General features: G+C 49.9%; 9 protein-coding genes across 9 annotated transcripts; 4 read left to right on the top strand and 5 right to left on the bottom strand.

Annotated features, from left to right (window-relative positions):
* Positions 1 to 711: 711 nt before the first annotated feature.
* LTR84_003415 (uncharacterized protein) lies at positions 712 to 2,646 on the bottom strand (the record flags this gene model as incomplete). The annotated part of the gene is made up of 2 exons (XM_064847003.1): positions 712 to 2,494; positions 2,546 to 2,646. 2 exons carry the CDS (start codon positions 2,644 to 2,646, stop codon positions 712 to 714), a joined length of 1,884 nt encoding a protein of 627 aa, XP_064705356.1.
* Positions 2,647 to 3,880: 1,234 nt separating this feature from the next.
* Positions 3,881 to 4,372, top strand: LTR84_003414 (uncharacterized protein; the record flags this gene model as incomplete). The annotated part of the gene is made up of 1 exon (XM_064847002.1): positions 3,881 to 4,372. One exon carries the CDS (start codon positions 3,881 to 3,883, stop codon positions 4,370 to 4,372), a length of 492 nt encoding a protein of 163 aa, XP_064705355.1.
* A 216-nt stretch (positions 4,373 to 4,588) lies between these two features.
* LTR84_003413 (uncharacterized protein) lies at positions 4,589 to 5,537 on the bottom strand (the record flags this gene model as incomplete). Its single annotated transcript, XM_064847001.1, has 2 exons — positions 4,589 to 5,131; positions 5,226 to 5,537. The coding sequence occupies 2 exons, from the start codon at positions 5,535 to 5,537 to the stop codon at positions 4,589 to 4,591; spliced, it is 855 nt and encodes a 284-aa protein (XP_064705354.1).
* A 365-nt stretch (positions 5,538 to 5,902) lies between these two features.
* On the bottom strand, positions 5,903 to 8,354 carry LTR84_003412 (uncharacterized protein; the record flags this gene model as incomplete). Its single annotated transcript, XM_064847000.1, has 2 exons — positions 5,903 to 8,173; positions 8,232 to 8,354. 2 exons carry the CDS (start codon positions 8,352 to 8,354, stop codon positions 5,903 to 5,905), a joined length of 2,394 nt encoding a protein of 797 aa, XP_064705353.1.
* A 372-nt stretch (positions 8,355 to 8,726) lies between these two features.
* On the top strand, positions 8,727 to 9,740 carry LXR4 (L-xylo-3-hexulose reductase; the record flags this gene model as incomplete). The annotated part of the gene is made up of 2 exons (XM_064846999.1): positions 8,727 to 8,841; positions 8,890 to 9,740. 2 exons carry the CDS (start codon positions 8,727 to 8,729, stop codon positions 9,738 to 9,740), a joined length of 966 nt encoding a protein of 321 aa, XP_064705352.1.
* Positions 9,741 to 9,971: 231 nt separating this feature from the next.
* On the top strand, positions 9,972 to 10,676 carry ARD1_2 (N-terminal acetyltransferase A complex catalytic subunit ard1; the record flags this gene model as incomplete). Its single annotated transcript, XM_064846998.1, has 1 exon — positions 9,972 to 10,676. One exon carries the CDS (start codon positions 9,972 to 9,974, stop codon positions 10,674 to 10,676), a length of 705 nt encoding a protein of 234 aa, XP_064705351.1.
* A 488-nt stretch (positions 10,677 to 11,164) lies between these two features.
* LTR84_003409 (uncharacterized protein) lies at positions 11,165 to 12,287 on the bottom strand (the record flags this gene model as incomplete). The annotated part of the gene is made up of 2 exons (XM_064846997.1): positions 11,165 to 11,340; positions 11,429 to 12,287. 2 exons carry the CDS (start codon positions 12,285 to 12,287, stop codon positions 11,165 to 11,167), a joined length of 1,035 nt encoding a protein of 344 aa, XP_064705350.1.
* Positions 12,288 to 13,872: 1,585 nt separating this feature from the next.
* On the top strand, positions 13,873 to 15,313 carry LTR84_003408 (uncharacterized protein; the record flags this gene model as incomplete). The annotated part of the gene is made up of 3 exons (XM_064846996.1): positions 13,873 to 13,955; positions 14,036 to 14,062; positions 14,119 to 15,313. The coding sequence occupies 3 exons, from the start codon at positions 13,873 to 13,875 to the stop codon at positions 15,311 to 15,313; spliced, it is 1,305 nt and encodes a 434-aa protein (XP_064705349.1).
* A 1,203-nt stretch (positions 15,314 to 16,516) lies between these two features.
* On the bottom strand, positions 16,517 to 19,137 carry MCM7 (DNA replication licensing factor MCM7; the record flags this gene model as incomplete). Its single annotated transcript, XM_064846995.1, has 4 exons — positions 16,517 to 16,597; positions 16,692 to 18,606; positions 18,657 to 18,787; positions 18,844 to 19,137. The coding sequence occupies 4 exons, from the start codon at positions 19,135 to 19,137 to the stop codon at positions 16,517 to 16,519; spliced, it is 2,421 nt and encodes an 806-aa protein (XP_064705348.1).
* Positions 19,138 to 19,425: the final 288 nt, after the last annotated feature.

Here is a 19,425-nt window from a genome sequence, read left to right as displayed (position 1 = left end):
AGGAGACATCCAGCCACACAAGCTCTTGCGCACGAGCTTTTCCTACACAAGGATCCAATCCTTTCACGGGTGTCCATCGACGATGTCCATTGCATTGCTCCGCGGCTTCTCAGGGGGCGGAGAAGCCTTCATCACGGGAGCGTAGCCACTCCAGAACAACGAAAACAATTCACAACTGCCGACCTTCCTGATCAAGCAGCATTCTCAGACATGATATTCCAGATCAACAATTCTGTAACAAGATCTGTATGATCGACCGTCCCCGGCTTGGCCCGTTGTATAGGCGAATGTGCTTGAAGTTATACGGATCTCGCTCCGTGTGTTTCAAGGTTGTTCCTATGGGGGGGAACCAAGAAGGGGTAGAGCCGTTAAAGGGTAGTTGTCAATGCTTAGCTTCTTGCATGTAGATGTTTGTTTCCGAGAAATGCTCCGTCGAGGTCTGAGCTTCCATCAAACCAACGGCTATCGTGAAGTGCTCAACATACTCGTCTGTTATCATATAGGTCAATCTGATACCAAGAAGGAGCCGAGAAGTATCAAGATTTTACAGTCTGGATTGCGATGCTGGTCCTGTCTGACCATGGGTCCTTCATGATGGCAGGTTTTTGAGGTAGGAGTTTCGTCCGGGTGTTTCCATATCACTTCCTGAATTTGAGCTGTGCGAGCTTTTATCATATGGATCGCCGTTTTCCATCTCCGGATTAAGAGAAATCAAAAAGCAATCCATTGCTGAGTCCAAACAAGCCCACCACTGCCACTACCCCTACCAAACTCATCAACGACAATTCCCGTACCACGAATCTTGCCACCAATCCCTTCCCTGTCAGGGGTACAATATCTCAACAAGACACGCCTCTCGTCGATAAAGAATGTGATATCCACCCATTTAGGTTCAAGGGCTGCTGAAACAGCACCACAACTGATAACGGCATGTTCTTCGAGTGTAGAAACCTTTTCAGCGATGGAGTAGACACCAAGAGTGTCCCAGATACGGTGTTGGATCTCGGATTTCTCGAGAAGATTGGTCACCTGGTGCCTCACCTTGGTCGAACGACAATTTGATGTGCCGACGTAGAGTGGTGGGCCAATGCCCGAGTCGACACTCAGAGCATGCTCCTCGTACGCAAAGAATGACGAGGCATTGAAAATACTCTCGGCGAGGACGAGTAGACGGGCGAAATGTGCATTCAAAGCTTCTCGCCGCTCCGCATATGTTCGACACGAACGATGGCAGTCACACGTCTCAGGCGGGTCACAGAGGGGCACAATCTTAGCACCCGTTTCCGGTTCGTGGAATGCCATCTGCGTCAAAAGCAGGAGATAAACTGCCTCACGATAGGTTTTCAGCAAATGTGCTGCGTGTTTGTCCTGCGTCCGCCGTTGGGCGATGTCCATCTTCGTGTACTCGGCATATGCCATCGACCACTGCAGACATCGCGAGATGTGGATCTGTTGACGTCGAAATCCGGATCCGGAAAGAACCCCCCGTTCGAGAAGGCCCCATGTATGCCAGATCCATTTGGCTTCGGTGAAGAGAACGTCACGGGCTTGGTGGAGCGAATTAAATGCCCTTGGAATCGGGTATGGAACCGGATCTGGTATGTGGAATGGTGTAGGAGGCGTCACATAAGGGGCTCCGAAGGGGTCGATATCGTTGTTGATCTCATTCTCCGGTGGATTCCAATCTTCAGGGTCGCTCAATATAGTACATGCACCACCAAAGAGACGAACCGACTCGAGTTCAATCTTGAGAAAAAGCCTCCTCAAGCTCTCGTAGTTGATATCTACAGTCCGATATTGGGTGTCAGTATAAGTCGTCTTGAAATTCCGACTTAGCAGGCCCTTTAACCCCGCCGTCATATGGGCCTGTGCACGATCCATATCGCCCTGGAAAGTATCATACACAGCCATGAGCTTCATAGCCAGCATGTTGATCTCGGCAGCGTTGGGAATATTAGAGGCCATATCCTCCGATAACTTGCGAATGGCCCGCTGATACAGTTTGTCCGAGATATCGCAGAACTCGAAAGCTTCGGGCGAGATACCTAGCTCGAAACGCCGATGTGCAGCGCCAACCGCTGCGGCGACGGCTAGGACAGTCGGATACTGCAGACACGCGCGGATGGCGTATGATCGCCACATGGAGCTGTCAAAGTAGGCCGCAAACTCGGGGCCGGTGCGGGAGCGGAAGAAATCAAAACAGTAGAATTCTCCATCGTCGTCGAAGCGCACGGAGGATGGACTTCGCCATATCCGTTTCAGTTGGTCGTTATTATTGCCGCACAGGCCCCGTCCGGTTGTCTGATGTCGTGGAATGGCAATTGTGTTGTTGGTCTTGAATCTCTTCGAGCCCGGTTCGAGTACTGTGTCTGGCGAATCTCCCGATGAAGAAGTCTCTGGTGGAGAGAGTGTTGGATAACCGTCACATTTTCGACCTGTGCTGGTACACCGTTTGCAAAAGGGCTTTTCTTCACCACATTTCTTTCGGCGGATTCTAGTTTCTGCATGTTAGAGTAATGTATATGATTGTTTTTGTCTCACATACTTGCAAGTCAAACATCCACTTCGGACTTTGTTATGCGATTTACGAGTCCGTTTCGGTTTCTCCTGGACAGCAACCTCCTCGACGAGGACTGGTGCAGTCATGGTGGACGAATTATTCTGATGGTCCAGGACGGAATATAATTCACGTATTTAATGAGGGATAGCCGTAGAATGAGTGGGACATTGGGGATATATGACTTTCAGGACAAGCTTTCAACGAGCTTATCCGGATACGAAACAACAATAAATGAGGAAAAGGCCCTCTACGTACCTGGCTTGCTGGTCTCCAACCTACGTTAGAGCGGCCGATGACTCGCGAGCGGCTCTCCCAACTTGAAAGTCTACTCCATGGTCCAGTTGGGAATAGGTTCATAAGATCCTTATCGATAAGGGCAACATTGTCTGTAATTGGCCAGGGCGTATTTTTTGGATGGTGGTGGCGCTGTGGAGTCCGGGTTGCTGACACAATAGAGGGCCATTCGGATGTGACTCCAGACGCAGAGTCCAGGCAGAAAACGAGCTAAAAGGTTCTTGGAGAAGCAGTATTGGTCGATACTGCTGATCCGGACCTGGAAGTATTGAGAATAGAAGATCACTGCTGTGGATTACCTTGGTAGGGCTGCTGACAACAATGTGGTCAACCGTGGGGTGAGGTCATTCTAGAATCGTGGTGAATTGGCGCAAAGAGCGGATCATCCAGAGATTAAAGACGGTATGGGGGCCTTTTCAACACATAGGCATGGATCCTAAGTCGAGTTTCAATGCCAGATGAATAACTGGTAGATGGAGGACAACGAGCAGGTACTTCAATATGTGTGAGAAATCCAAGGCGCAATAAGTACACTGAGTTACGTCATCCAAGGTGGGGGAGAAGTTAATCCGCACCCGTCCTTTGCAACCACAGCATCACTGGCAGGCACTTGAACCAGACTTGCTATTTGATATCACCTACTGCTCCGTAGCTGCATCTACCGACGCCGGCGACCGAGTCTGAATGGTTCAAACTCCGATGCACCGACCTGAAGAAATACCTGAGTGAGCAGCTACCCAGCAAAGCCTGACGCACCACCCAAGTCGTGCCCCTCAATCAGCACCTTGTAAGTCCCTTAGGTAATCAGCTCCGACAGCCCACCAACCAAGACTCAATATCATCTCACCTGATCATTTGATCGCTGTCCAGACGGAAACATCAAATATCTGGAAGTCACTGCCTCTATACGTCTGGAGAAAGGGAAATACTTCTATCCGTCGAGACGAGCCCAATATCTAGATCAAATTCAACCCACTCACCCACCCATCAACACTTCAAGTTACATCTTCCCAAGAAAATACAATCATGGCGCCGCCCACACCAGCCAACTACATCGCCTACACAGCAGCCATCAACCCAGCCTCCACGACACCCAAACTGAGCTACGCACAAGTATGGGCGGGACTGGAGAAGAAGATCCGCGCGGGGCAGGACTTCGTGGGCGGAGCGATCGTGTCGACGGACGTGATCTCGGAATCGACGACCGAGCACGGCCAGCCCGTGACGGTGCGCGAGGTCGTGTTCCGCGAGGGCAACCGACGCGTCCAGGAGCGCTGCATTGCCTTCGCGCCCATGAAGGTCGAGTTCCACCAGGGGGATGGCTCCAAGGTCATGAATATCATTAGCGAGGGCGCCGAGGGCGAGTTGTACATGACTTATGCTTTTGAGTGGTTACATCCCGAGTTGGATGCCCAGGGGCTGGAAGACAGGAAGAAGCAGGAGTGGAAGATCGCGAAGATGGCTGTCGAAAAGACAATTGAGGTCATGAGGGCCATGGTTGTTGATGGGAGGCTGTGAGTTATGCTTATCGACTTCATGGCTAAGCTATACTACCTACTGGTGGATGTTGTTACCAATGTCAATGCCAGTGCGGGAAACTTGTTGATGAGAACAATACTTCAAGCACGGAAGCTGGTCCTTCAAGAGTTCTCTGTCGACTAGCTCTAGCTAGATGGGACCAACAAGTCCAAGACTAACTACATATTGTCACTGCGACAACGAATAAAAGTCCAATCAACCATGATTGAAGCCACTCGCGGGAGCCCCAGCTGCCAATATTTGTCTCTCAATGTCTAATGCATAGTCGATACCCTGTCGATTCCACCCGTATTGATACATTAGCACATTTCGTAATGCCCAATTCTCCCAAGCAAGCATTCGAACATGGGCTTCTGCTTCATGCGTAGCAAGAGATGCGTCCGCCCCTGTACCATAGCTTCCATGCAAGTTATTATTGTTCCAAGGAGAATGTGTTGCATGGGTTTCGAGGGAGTTCCCATTTCTCGGGCGAGGAGCCGGAAGGTGTTCGAGTATCGATCGTTCAATCATCGCATTTTGTGAAGACGATCGCAGTCGATAAGGTGGTACGTATGGCTTGCGTACCGAGTCTTCTGCTGGAGAGCCGGACAACTTATTCATCTGCTTTTGAGATTTGCCCTCTTGTCCTTGTCCACACTTCTTTCCTCCAGCTTGGACATTCTGATCCTTGCTTTCGTTCTCATGGATCGTCTCGTCAATTCCAGCCTTGACAGAATTTAGCGCTTCTGCGGTGGAAATCTATCATGTTGGTTAGAGGCACATGGCGGACTCTAGGTCTCAAACGCAGTGTTCAAGTTCTAATATGAACCATTCCAGGTTGACAAGCACTAACCTTTCGTTTCTTCCAGTCTGCTTGAGCAGCTTGTAGGGCTGTGTTGACTTCATCTGCAGTACCCGTCGGCTCAGTGTCGACAGAGAGTACTTTGGACATATCACTATCTTGTTCGGGATGATAATCGGGATGTTCTGTCATTGCTGGAATTATGCTGATGAAACAGCTGTAGAATGATTCTTCCGATGACGATGACGGCGATGTAGGCAGTTTGGCCAATACTGAAGTTGCAGCTTGAACGATAAGAATCCAGAAACATAAAAGGATTTGTCGACAGAAAAGTTGAGACTTCCCACGACCAGGAAGGCCCATGACTATATACTTGATTGTAGTGAAACTGTGACAATGGTCATGACTGAGATTAATAATTTCGTTTGGAACAAGTGGACAGATCCAAACATTGTTTGCTAGTACCAGTGACCCGATTGCTACACAATCGACCAAGCCGGGTAGCTTCCTCGGAGGTTAATGGACGTTGGGAGACTTTCATCCATCCTGACCCATAATACAAAGACGTTGAGTAGCCTCCGCTCAGATATCCTCGCTTCAAAGGCTGAGCAACTTCCATGCTTCGAAGTGGCCAATTTGTGCGTTTGACAGGCAGCTTTGAGGTCCATATTTCAACGGCCGGGCTAGGCTTGATGAGGAGCTGGTAACGCAAAAACGAGCTGTTGTTCTCAATCCCAAGCATCACCCCAGTCATCATCATTGACTTCGGGTTCTTTCGGTTTCGGCACTCCTTTTTCCACCGCTTTCTTGACAGCTGTGTTCCGCGAGGGGATGACCGTAGTTTTCTTGACTGTACTTGCAGCACTTGGAGGGCCTGCAGAGGCACTTCTAGAAGGGCCTGGTCTTACACCCAAAGTGCTTGCTGATGTACCGGGAGTCTTGGCTAACCCCTTTGGCAATGGTTTGGCCGTTTTCGACTTGGATTGTGCCGCCAACCATCCGGCAAAATCTGGTTCACCACCATCGTCAAATGCAGTGACAGGAGCAGATGGACTTGGCTGGCTCTTCTTTGGAGTCGCTGATGAGGCATCAAAGAAGTTGTCACCATCATCGTCCATAGTGCCCCATGCATCGGCTGCGTCATCATTATCTTCAAACACGTCCTCGGGTTCGGCAGGTTGGGAAGTGAACGTTTTTATTGTCTGCGAGGTGGTAGGCCGTGACGAGATTGTAGGCCGTTGCTCATGACTGACATTGATAGTAGGAGTAGTCCAGCCAGATGCGGGTAGTGATTGTGTCTGTAATAAGGAGGAACCGTTTGTGGCTGCTGAGGGTGTCATCTCACCCCTGGCTGCAGTCACCTTGTTGGTGAAGGATGAAATTGCCCACCCAGCCCAACCACTATCACTTTGGTTCCCTATTCTCGCAGAAGGTGCCGGTCCAGCAGCACCAGTAGCAGGCTCTGGTGGAAGAGCAGTATCAGGCATGTTTGCAACATACTTGCGTACTTTCTGAAGATAAATGTCAAGACACTTGCTTGCTTGATCTCGTACCATCTTTTCCTTATCCACAAGAGCAATACACACTGTAGGCAGGACTTTGGAGGCACAATCTTCCTCGGTGAAGACATCCACAGTGGCACTGAGGGCCAGTAATGCAGCATTACGTGCATGAACGAAAGGATCTCTCAGTGAACGGGAAAAGGCAGCAATCAGAACCTTTGCTCTTGAACCAACTCCCAAATTCTTTGCAATCTTTCCCAGGCAAATAGTTGTGTTTGTTCGAATTCCAGGCTGTTCGTCATTGGCAGTTTTGGCCAAGAATCGAAGCAATTCTCCATTGACAACTCGATCGGAGAGTTTAGATATCACTGATAAAACCGCTTTGACCGTTTGTTCTCTTACAGCAGGAGCTGTATCTGTGAACCCCGTGGTCATAAGCGGCCATATCTTACCATTGATATCCTTCTGAGGAATTCGATCAACCATGATTGGCAGGTTATCAAGAAGACAGACTCTCATTGCTCGATCTGGACTGGCAAAAAGACGTATGACGAGAGGAGCAAGTTTAGCCTCGAATTCGTCATCAGACATTTTAAGGCCAATTTTCATAATGGCACCAAAGACACTGGGACCGCCACCACCGAATTCGACTGATTTGAGCAATTCCGGAAGGATTTTCATCCTAAAGAAGTCTTCAGGGAAATCATCAGTGAGACTGTCAAGTTCACCTAGGAATTGTTCTCTCTCCTCCTCATTCTTCAAGCCAAGGCTGTCAGCGCCTTCCGTGATGTGGATTAGAGGTGTCTCGAAAAAACCACCTGCCTTCTTTCCTTGATCGAGGAACTGACCCGAGGTTAGTCTCAATTTTGGATTGGCGTTAACAAGGCGTTTATAAGACTGAGTCATGCTTGCTGGTACACTCTTGGCCTGAGCCAGTTGATCAGCCCCCATGAATGAGCCATTGAAAGCCTCGTAGACAAGTATACCCAAACCATAGGCATCCGGAGCACCAAGAGGATTCTTTTTGATAGCAGACCAGCCGCCATTTGCTACCTCTGGAGGGGCATAACGATTAGCATCTGGGACCAGGGTTGCGTAGGTGTATATTATGGCATCATCCTCATTCATCGAACTCAGAACCTCAAATCCACCAAGTTTCCACTCTCCACTTTCACTAGTGAAGATAGAAGAGACTCGAATGGAACCATGAACAGAGGATGCCTCGTTGTTGATAAACTTGAGAGTGGAGGCGACGGTGTAGAGTCCCCATTTAACAGTTTCTTCACTTAGACTCTTGCGCTTCACATGCCATGCCAGCGGAGACACTTTTTCGGTGATGATATAAATGTTTGTTTCATTTTCAATGACATCGAAGACTTTTATGACTCCAGGATGGCGTAAGGTCCGCAGTCTTCGAGCGGCGTTCTTAGCCAGTGGTAGCCGGGCCTTGTTCGCGTTAATATCGAATGTGAAGAGAGAACACGGGGAATTGTCGTCCTGCAAGATTAGAGAGGAGTTAGTAGGAAAAGTAGCGACATGTACAAAGGCAGCGTACTTTTTTGATTCCATTATGCACGGTCCATATCGAGTCTGAGATGTCGATCCTATCGCCGATGGTCACAGGAAAGGAGCTGGATTTTGCGATTGCGGATGCGACCGCAGACTTGAGAAAGTCCATGAGCGGTGGCTAGAGGGGACGAGGGGACACATCAACAGAACAGCGCGAAATGCAACAATGCAACAGAGGAGCAGATAAGGTACGATGGTGAGTGCAGGACAGATTGATTGTCGGAAGTGCCATATGTCGCCGCAACTGCCACTCTTCGCCTACGACCTATCGCTCTTTCCCACTACGCGTTGCGTCCTCCAAAAATCTTCCCCGCGTTTGGGAAACTCCAGATATGCCCATCCTGGGTGCCACTGTAAATGTAACCACGTTGGTTGGATGCCACGAATAAATCTGAATGTGTCCTCTGTAAGCTGAAAGGTCTATCTGATTCTCCTCCTTCTCCTGCTCAACTACCATTTCCGTCCTCTTCACCCTCCCAACATGGCTCAACGACCGACCTCTAGCAGGCGGACATTCTCATCCACCAATGTACCCCGCGAGACCGCATATCGCCCGCATGAGGGTAAATTGGCTATTGTTACGGGTGGCTCCAGAGGTACAAGGGATTATCAATACGATGCCGCCGCTGTCTGACACATCCCAGGCATCGGAGCAGCCACCGCTCGCAATCTTGCTGCCAAAGGTTGTAACCTACTCCTAGTCTACACCTCTGACTCTTCCACCAAACCAACAAAGGCTCTCTGTGAAGAACTATCCAGTCAGCATGATATTCTTGCCGTCCCCGTCCAGGGTGATCTCGCAGACCCTTCTCGGAGTGTCCCTCATATTCTCTCGACCGCACAAAATCATTTCTCACATCCTCGCACCGGTTCATTTCAGGTTGACATCCTCATCAACAACGCAGGCATTGCTGGCAATAGATTGCTGAATGATCCAAAGTTGGGTCCAATCGAAGAGACGGAGTTCCACAAACAGTACAATGTCAATGTGCTGGCTCCATTACTGTTGGTCCAGGCAGTTCAACCTTACCTACCCACGGATAGGTCAGGGAGAATTGTCAATGTATCCAGTGTGTCTGCCGCCTTTGGCTGTGAGTCACAATCCATATATGCTGGTACCAAGGCAGCTCTTGAGGGCATGACTCGAGTTTGGGCAAGAGAACTTGCAGAGAATGCCACGGTTAATGCTGTCAACCCTGGCCCGGTATGGGGAGATATGTATAGTGAAGCGGGCGAGGAATTCTGGAAGACCAATCAGAAGTACGTGGACGGTGCTCCTCTCATGACCTATACCGGTGATGAGACCACACGAGCTCGCGCAGGTGGTGATGGTCAAAAGTATGATGAGATAGTCAAGAAAGGAATGGGTGGAAAGAGACCTGGATTTACGGATGAAATTGCTGGTGTCATTGGAATGCTGTGCTCAGAAGAGAGCGGATGGACTACAGGAAGCGTAATTTGTGCCAACGGTGGGATGAAAATGTCGATAGCATGAATGGAGAATGTTGACTTGTAATCATCAAGAGGATGATGGCTTCGTTCTGCTCAATCATCAGATTTATAGACGAAACAATTAAATGTACGTCATTTGAAAAGAATCCTCCGAGGATAATCCGAACCTGCGGGCACTTTCATCTTGAATCTTTCCAATCCACACCTTCACCACAGACACTCAAGACCAAACAACCACGGCTCACTCCCAATCTCCCAGCAAACCACCGCAGCCATGGTCGACGTCCTTCCCGTATCCTCGTTCCCCTCACACATCTCGCTCCTGCCATCGATCCAACAATGCAACCTCTCGAACCTCCCTGAAAACTACTTCCTGAAATACTACCTGTACCACGCCTTGACGTGGCCACAACTGAGTTTCGTGGCGGTGGTACGGGGCACGAACGGGACCAAACCCGGGACCTACCCAAAGGTGGTAGGGTACGTGCTGGCGAAGATGGAAGAAGACCCGCCGGACGGGGTGCAGCACGGGCACATCACGTCGCTGTCGGTGATGCGGACGCACCGACGGCTGGGGATCGCCGAGAAGCTGATGCGCATGAGCCAGCGGGCCATGGCCGAGGTGTTCAACGCCAACTACGTCAGTCTGCACGTCCGCATGAGCAACGTGGCGGCCCTGCATCTGTATCGTGACACGCTGGGCTTCGAGGTCGAGAAGGTCGAGAGCAAATACTATGCCGACGGCGAGGATGCCTATGCCATGAAGATGGATCTGAGGGGCTTGCAGATCAAGGATGTGCCGGAGAAGGAGGACGAGGATGCCGACGAAGGGGATGCCGTGGGGAGTTTGGGCAATGGTGCGGTTAATGGTGCTGAGGGTGCGAAGAAGGAGAAGCTCGTCAAGGTTAAGGTCGGTCGTGGGCTGGGAGTGGGGGATCTGGTCGAGAGGAATGAAGGCTCGACGAAGGCTCAATATTGAAGGAATGAATACTTCAGATGGAAGGTCCGATGCCCAAGCTAGACTCCATTCATCTCTTGTTCACCGCATTTTCAGAAAGCGAAAAGCACGATGAAGGAAACACATCTGATGGTTTCTGCATAGCGAGGGGAGGTTTCAATCAAAAAGTGTAGGAAAGCAGGACGAGAGTACCTCAAGTTTTTCGAACTCCATATCAAAGTGTCTCATGGATGAAGCAAATGATGATCGGACGACAATTTTTCAAAAGTGTCTCAAAGTCACAACACCTGAGATTATGCAAATTTGTCGTGCCCGAGCAATCCTCTACATTTACAGCAACTGACGCGGTACGAAGCATTCGCATTGCAAGTATTTTCTGGCTTATGAGGAGATGAATACATCGCTCCGTTTCTGGAGGACAGTTTTTCGGTTTCGAATTGGTATCTGAATGCTATCGCATCCGCTCAATAGAAATTTCGAATACCACAATTCTAGGCCACGAATCCAACTCAGAAGATCGCAAGTGCGTTCGGAGGGCTACCAACGCCACCAGGGACATTGAGTGGCACGCTAGTGAGCAAGAACTCGTAGCGACCGACCTTCTTGCAATGGGCCCCGAGGGCTTTCAAATCCCACAGCTCTCCGATATTGAGCCCGAACAGCGAGAGGAAGTATTGATGAAGCACTGTACAGAATATCAGCATTAGGAAAGCAGCCTAGATCGCCAACCAAGAATATCAAGATGGTATGGGAGAGAAAGGGAGACGACATACCAAGCTCGCCAATGGAACCTTCCCGGTTATCCTCATCCTCAATCGTCGGTGGTAGGACCTCAAACGCAATGGCATCTCCCGCCACGGCCGCAAAATGATGATTCCAGAACCACTTGGCACTCTCACGATTGCCTTTGACGCCGACGGCCTTATGAGTCCCAAGCTTTTGCTCCTGCTCTTCAGCTGATGCATCACCTAGGTCCTCGGTGAAGCCAGAACGCACAATCACGATATCACCATGCTTGAATTTGGTGCCCTGGTGCTCTGCCACAGCCTCCAGGTCTTGCACCGAGATTGCATGTGCTGAAAAGCAGTCGTATGAGATGCCCTTGGCTTCTGCGTATGCCCGATAATCGAGGAGAACTCCACGACCGACTAAGCCGCCACGGTCGTGCCAATGGTTCAAGGTAGGGAGGGTCTTGTCTAGATCGGCCTCACCAAAGGCTTGGATGAGGTCAGTCCTTGCTGGACTGGTACCGTTGTAATTGAGGCCCGTGGGTTGATGTGCGAAGTGGACAAGAGAGTCCCATTGAGAGGAGCACTGGGTGTTGAATTCGAGTTCATCGTCGTAGGCGTGAATGTCAAAAGGAGACTCTTTGAAAGAGATGATTTTGTGTTCAAGCCCTTTACGTAGGAAGCCCGGCTTCTTGATAGCTCCGATGGGCCAATTCAGTGAGATGGAGACTCCGTCACGAGCCTCTTTGAATGCTTCCTGTACGACTTTGGTACTCAGGAGATTGAGGCAACCAAGATGATCTTTCTTGCCATCTTTGTCAAAGACTCCCCAGGCGCAACCCTGGGGCATATCCTTGACTTTTGGAAGGCTGTCAAAATCGGGGAGATTGGTGTAGTCGGCCATGTTTACTGGAAATTGCGAGCGACGTACCTAGGTATTCCTAGATGGGTTTTGGATATCAAGAAAAGGGAGGAAATCGCAGGGTCGCAAGAGAAGAGGGGTAGTTAATGTTCTCTCCCCAGAATCTGTTCCTTACCTAGCACGGATAGTTATACTATCTCGTTGTCCAAAGTTTAGGGACAATTCCACCACGCAACCAGCGCATCTGGCCAGCATGAGACGCGATTCAGACGCGGGGTAAATTGACGAAGGCAGGGTTGGAGAGGGGAGACACTAGATAGGGGAGGCAAGTGTGTCATTCAAGTTCCCACCGAAAGAACAATGGCGATGTCAAAGTTTGTCAATATCCTCGGATAAGCGCTTGACTTGGGATTTCTTGTCATAGGCCATGAGGAGACGCTGTGGTTCCTGCAAAAGCACTGAGACTGCCAAGCTGCTCATTCCACCGGACATGGAAATTTTACGGGGTACCCGAGGTTGAAAGGAAGGCCTGGAGGCAAATGTTGGAGATGAGCTACACACTTGCAGAATTAGGTCTTCCCTTGAGAAATCATTGAATAATAATAGGCAATGGGCGACTGATAGATGGCGATTGAAAGCCACTGACACCACACTTGGCCAGAAAAGGACTGTGCACGGCATTCCTTCTATGTGATCAGCATTTCGCAGGTACTGTCGGCGGGAAGCGAGAGAAGACAGGTACTGGTAACAACGTACAAGAGGCAGCTATATAGGAGCACTAGACCACCGAGTTGACGCTGGGATGACTGATTCAGCATCAGCATCATCCTCACCGACTTGAAGGGAAGGAATGCCGAAACGAACCCTGGGGAAGGGCAAGACTGAAGCGTATGCAGGGATTTCTATATCTAGCAATTATTACTTCAGGGTCATTGTGAAACGGAGACCGATGAACAAGAACAGCTGCTCCTAACACAGCCTCGATGGTTTGAAAGGCTCAAGCTGCTGAGAATGATGAAGCTACCACGCCCACTGCAACCTATAAGTAACCTCTTCCAAGCTTCCAAGACTCCATATCCCGGCACGCCAAACCCCTTCCCACAGGATTAGGCATCTCTTTCAGGCGTGAACCTGCGAGACCTCCCACCTAAAGCGAGCCTTTTAGGGGAGCCCGGACCCCTCGGCCCCCCTGGACTTTGTCACTGAGGCTCCTCTTTGGTGGCTCAGTTCTTGGCAAAGGGAGACCCAATTTGCCGCCATGCTTTGGCCAATTATGTTGACCAGGCTCATTGAGGTTTTTCAGCTCCAAGTTCTTTGCTGTGGCAGTTCAATCAGTCTTGTTCAGACCCTGCCAGTGGCACGCGACACTCTACGCGGTAGCAGGAGCTTGATCTCGTTCCCTCCAGATCCCACACCAAAATTGTTACCAAGACCAGACAAGCCAAGCTGCCCGTGGTTGCTCTTCGTCTTACATCTGCCATCTTACCCTCTCAGGCTTTTTCTACGTACCATCTCCCTTTCAGCCGCATGTGTATCTGTTTTGCTTCCTAACAGATGCTTCATTCACTGTTTACAGTCTCAAAAGATTTCACTGGATTAAGTTGGCAATCAACAAATCCGAAAAGCCATGGATCGCTTCGTTAATCGCCTTGATCTTCAGGGTAGAGGCCTCGCGCCCCAGGGGAGAATCCCGACCCGAGCCTTAGTCTCGTAAGTTCCCATCAAAAGAACCCTCACTCAGCCTTGTCCTGCTCTATCAATATCAATATCCAATTCTAATTCTTGGACAGATATGTTATCGATTACTTAATAATAATGTGAGTGGTCATCTTGTGGGAGACTTCACGGTCAATTTCCCATCTAACACCAACAGTGTTCTGGCAATAATTTACGCTGTCCTCGACAAAATCGTCACACCCTTTTCTCAACCATTCTCTCTCAACAATGCATCATTACAATATCCATACGCCGATCCAGAACGAATCCCCATATGGCTTGCACTGGTCATTTCCGGCCTCTTCCCTGGAATTGTCATCGCCGTCTACACTTTATTCCTCGATGGTCTTTTCTCACATCATCGTCGTACCACCCGAACTCGAACCAAGTACACCTTCTGGGATCGATTATGGGAACTCAACTGCGGCTGGTTAGGTCTTCTACTCGCCCAAGGCGCCGCATTCGTCATTACAGGGTCTCTCAAGAATTTGATCGGTAAGCCTCGACCCGACATCATCGCGCGATGTAAACCCGATCCAGCCAAAGTCGACGCCCTTGCGGTATTTACTCTCGCCACCAAAGCACTGTGCACCGAAACAGACGAGCACATCATGCAAGATGGCTTTCGCTCATTCCCGTCCGGCCACTCCTCCAGCAGCTTTGCCGGCCTATTCTACCTGTCACTCTACCTGGCCGCCAAACTCCATGTCCTGGATCAGCGCGGTGAAGTCTGGCGAACTTTCATCGTTCTCATACCGACACTTGCAGCCGCGTGTGTCGCCGGGTCGAGAATCATGGATGCGCGCCACCACCCATTCGATGTTCTCTTCGGATCATTGCTCGGTATCCTCGTGGCCTGGGCCAGCTACCGCCAATACTTCCCACCCGTGCACCACGTCTGGGAGAAGGGTCGCGCGTACCCAATGCGCACATGGGGAACACCAATCCGCAGACCCGTGCGGGGCAAAGTCCTCGTCGACAGCGAAACACTCGAAGTTCTATCCGACCGAGTCCCCGTCTCCGGCGAAGAAGACGATGATTCACGCTACGAAATGGATTTCAATACCAACAATGGCGCAGGAGGTCCACGACACACAAAGCCAGAGTTTTCAAACCGTGGCAATCTGGACTTGGAGACCGGATATTCATCGCAAGCCTCACGGAGGCAGGATACCTTTTCCTCGGTCCAAGTTCCTGCGCCGCTGCAGCCGTCGAGTACGGGCAATAACGCTTTCCGCGAGCAGATGGAGCACAATCAACGAATGCGCACTGGTGGCGGCGCTAGCACCGGGAGTCCTGAGAGAGATGCGGATGGACTGGAGGATGAGCCCTTGCACCGCGGTCGTGCTTGAATGGCGGAACCCGGGAAAAAAAGGAAAGGTCTCAACCTTTTGCCGTCCCAAACAATGAAATAGGCACATCAGCCGCCTCTCTACCTGCCTAGAGTCACCTTATCGCTTGTCAGGCCTTGCCCAGATCGGTCAATTTCTTGAAACCATTAGATTTACGGCAACGTCGGAATATTTTGTACATTCGACCACCAGAACCCAAGCGACTGGGCGGACGGACATTTGACCCTGGGGAAAATCTGAATATCGGTGTAGGGTCGAGGGCATCTGCAGGGCGTTTCCGTGTGTGTTTTATTGTGTCTTCCGGAAAAGTGAAGCTCGGGGAGCCACATTATCTTCTTCTGCCCTGTTCGGCCGGCATGGGAGCAGCGAGGCCACGCAACCATTTAAATCATCGATTGGGGTCAATCTGGTTGGGGTTTATATGAATGGACGTGAGGCGTCACGTACGCTTGTGCTTTAGGAAACGGTTGGGTATGGATTGGGATATGGATTGGGTTTGGGAATTTCCGTAAGTAGCAGCATGAGATGATCTGCCCACTCGTCTCCGGAGGATCTATGAACGAATAAAGTATTTACCTACCTACCTAGTCAGGTAGATAGGTAGACATTGAACGGGAGTTTTGTTTTTGACTGGTTGCTTTTGAATACTAATTATAAAAGAACTTTTTTCTTGTTTTTTGTTTTCTTGTTGGCTTTCGGTTGTTTGTGAATCATTCACTCCATCTCCTGCCCGGATATTCGTTCGCTCATCAATGCTAAATCTCCACCTGGTGAATGTTACCCACCCTAGCACTCTAACTCGATCACGCAGACAGCAAAAGTGACACAAGTAGTCTTTGGGAATCGTTGGAAACGTGGTAATGAGATCTGAAATCAACGGCTTTCATCGTATCCCTCTGCATTGCACCATGTGACAAGGTGACGTTGAGCAGGACGACCTTCTAGTTTAACTTCTCCTGCTGGCGTGATTGATTGACTATTTAGCCGACTCTTTCCTTCTACCCATCATCGCATAGCTCTTCTTCAACAACTCATCCCGGAGCTGGAAGTTTAGAAAGAAGACATCAATTTCAAGCAGCAATCATCCTCGGTCTGTCTACATCTCTGGATCCATGAAGACAGATGCTTCGTCCATATATCCAGATCAATCAGCTAAAGACCCCCCAATACCGTTCGATCATATTTCGTTGTGTAGAAACCCTCTTAGTCACTCATCTCCTCCTCGTCGCTATCGCCCGCCTCGATCCAGACCAGACGCGTGCCATTGTTAGCAACCTGCCAAACCTATTGAGTAAACATGTCAGCACATACTCTCCATATTTCAGATTGGGAAAAGAACAGCAACTAAAAGATTCCAAAGAAGAGGTGTTTTACTCACATCAAGCAACTCATACTCCTCGATCGTCCGTGTAAATTGATCACTCGTGAAACCCTTCGCCTGAACCAATTCCCTGACACGAGTGAGGTTCAACTCGCCTCTCGCACCGCCGGTTCCAACACTGGCGGCGCCCGATTCCCTCATGCCGCGGATCAGATCGTAGATTCTGCTGGAGATGGTCTGATCGCCGCCATTGCGTTGGTCATGGTATAAGCTTGCCTTAGACACCTCGATGAGTCGCAGTGCCTCGTCGACGTCCTCGCTGACGACTTCGTTGCTGAAGCGCAGGCGTGCGAGAGCCTGGGATAGGCGGAGAACACCAAGTAGCGTACGTGGTGAAGTATGTGTGAATTGCTTCTTGCCTCCCTCGTCTCGCTTTTGCTGTTGGCGCATGCGAACGTATGCGCCGACCATGTAGTCGCTGACGGATTTGGGGACGTTGGGTCGGAAGGTTCTGGCTTGTGCAATGTATTGTCGCACCTCGTCTGGTGCGAATGTGACACCTTCACCCTCTCGTTGGGGATGTGCGTTGTGCATATGGACGTGACAAACGTGATTGGCAAGCTCTTCGTCTGCTTCTCGAGAAGGCGTGTCCAGAATCAAGAACAAAACATCGAAACGAGACAGGAGAGCTGCTGGCAAATTGATATTGTCGACAGGAGATATGCGTGGGTTATAGCGGCCGTACAAAGGATTGGCAGCTGCCAGAATCGAGGTTCTAGCATTCAAGGTCGTCGTAATACCAGCTTTGCTGATACTGATGGTTTGTTGTTCCATGACTTCATGGATAGCAGTTCTATCCCCATCGTCCATTTTGTCGAACTCGTCGATACAGCAAATGCCATTATCAGAAAGAACCAATGCACCACCTTCGAGGACCATCTCGTCGGTGACTGGATCACGCATCACGGCAGCTGTGAGACCGACGCCACTTGAACCTCGACCGGTGGTATAGACAGCCCGTGGTGCGACTTTTTGAATATATCTGAGCAATTGGGACTTGGCCACACCGGGGTCACCCATCAGACAGATATTGATATCACCACGGATACGCATGCCATCACCCATCTCTTTGGTGACTCCACCGATCAAAAGAAGGAGGAGAGCTTTCTTAACATCTAAATGCCCATAAATTTCTGGGGCAATAGACTTTGCAAGATATTCATACAGATGGCCAGTGGCTTTGAAGGACTCGATGCGCCGTAGTACACGCATATCAAGTTTCACATTTTGGTATGCTTTCTTGTGTTGAGTGATATGCTGGGCTTCGAGATAGGTGTCTGTCAGGAGCCCGGCGCGAATTGCTTTAAATCCTGTGTAGGGCGTGGGAAGGAAGATACCATCGATGTCCACAATGTCGCCTGGGTTGACTTTTCTTGCAAGAGGTCCATTGCAGTGAACTGTCAGTGTTCTTGGAATGTGACCAACAGGAACCTGGTCTGCCATCTCTTGAATCTTGACTTCTTGGAATGGTACGAATTTGGAGGCACGAGTGGCTGGGAATAATTGACCTTTCGTGTTGTTGTTCGTACAATCTTCTGAAGGACAGACTTGCATTGGTGTGAATTGTTTCGAAGCAATAGGTTGGAAGATCTCGCAACCACATCGATCGCAAGTATATGCTTGAATGCGCACACTTGGTTTGACATCTGAGACTCTTGTCGTTATACCACGGATGGTTATCAATTGTCCCAAGTGCTCTCCACGAACTTGTCGCACCGCAAGAGTTTTCTTGGCGATGTCTGCCCCGGTAGGAGTAATGGGTTTGAAGCAGAGTGTGTATCTTCTTGTCAACTCGGGCGGAAAGGAGGCCACCGCAGGGTTCACGTCGGGGTCTGTTTCGGCATTCTGGGCGATTGTCTGGTTCCGTCTTGTTCGTTGAGAGGTGATGATATCTATGATATCGTCTTTGAATCTAGAGATCGTTCAAAATATGTCCCACAAGTGGAATCCTATGCGACTTACGACATTGCTTTTGTAGGTTCTGGCATTGCCTTGTCTACCGCGTCTGAGACCAGATCAATGTAATGTTTCGTGTTCTTGGTGATTGACTCGACGAGGTGGAGATTGGAATCGTTTCCTAGAGACTCCTCGAACTGAATCATGGTGTCAGTTCCGTTGCGCGAGCATATTAAGCATTTCTCAAGCACACCTCTTGTAGATCGTCCAGTTCTATTAGAACATCTGATCGCTCTCGATTTGCAACATCTAGAAGCATATCAAGATACTTCCTCTTGGGTCGACGGCGCGACGCGTTGCTGTCCTGTTCGGGGAGATCATCCATGAAATCATATTCATCACTGGTATGATCGCCATCAATCTGCAAGCTTCCGATTGCCTCGGTGGCAGCATTTGTCTTGGAGGTCTCGAACTTTTCTAGAAAGGACTGAAATGCGTCGAGTTGCTTTTCGTAGTCGGCAAGCGCTTTATGTTGCAGGAGCGCCATTGTGAATTTCTCTGCTGTCAAGAAATCGTCAAATGGTGGTGGTTGAGGGGTTTGCGAAAGTGGAAGCGATTGTGTAGACACGACTGGCAAGGGGTGGCTGGCGGGCTCGGGCTCAGTTACAAATTGCAGAAACGCGTCCAATGCGCGTCGCGCGTAAAGTGCTACGGCCAAGCTTAGGGATCAAAATGCCAAGTTCATTACAAGCATCTTTACTCCGGCGTACACAACTTCAAATCGATTCAATCTCTGAGCCGAGGCCCATTTCACGGTTGTTTCTCAACAAGCCCG

Source organism: Exophiala bonariae, assembly GCF_035927105.1.
Source record: "Exophiala bonariae strain CCFEE 5792 chromosome Unknown scaffold_16, whole genome shotgun sequence".
Lineage (NCBI taxonomy): Eukaryota > Fungi > Ascomycota > Eurotiomycetes > Chaetothyriales > Herpotrichiellaceae > Exophiala > Exophiala bonariae.
This window is presented reverse-complemented; position numbering and strand designations above follow the sequence as displayed.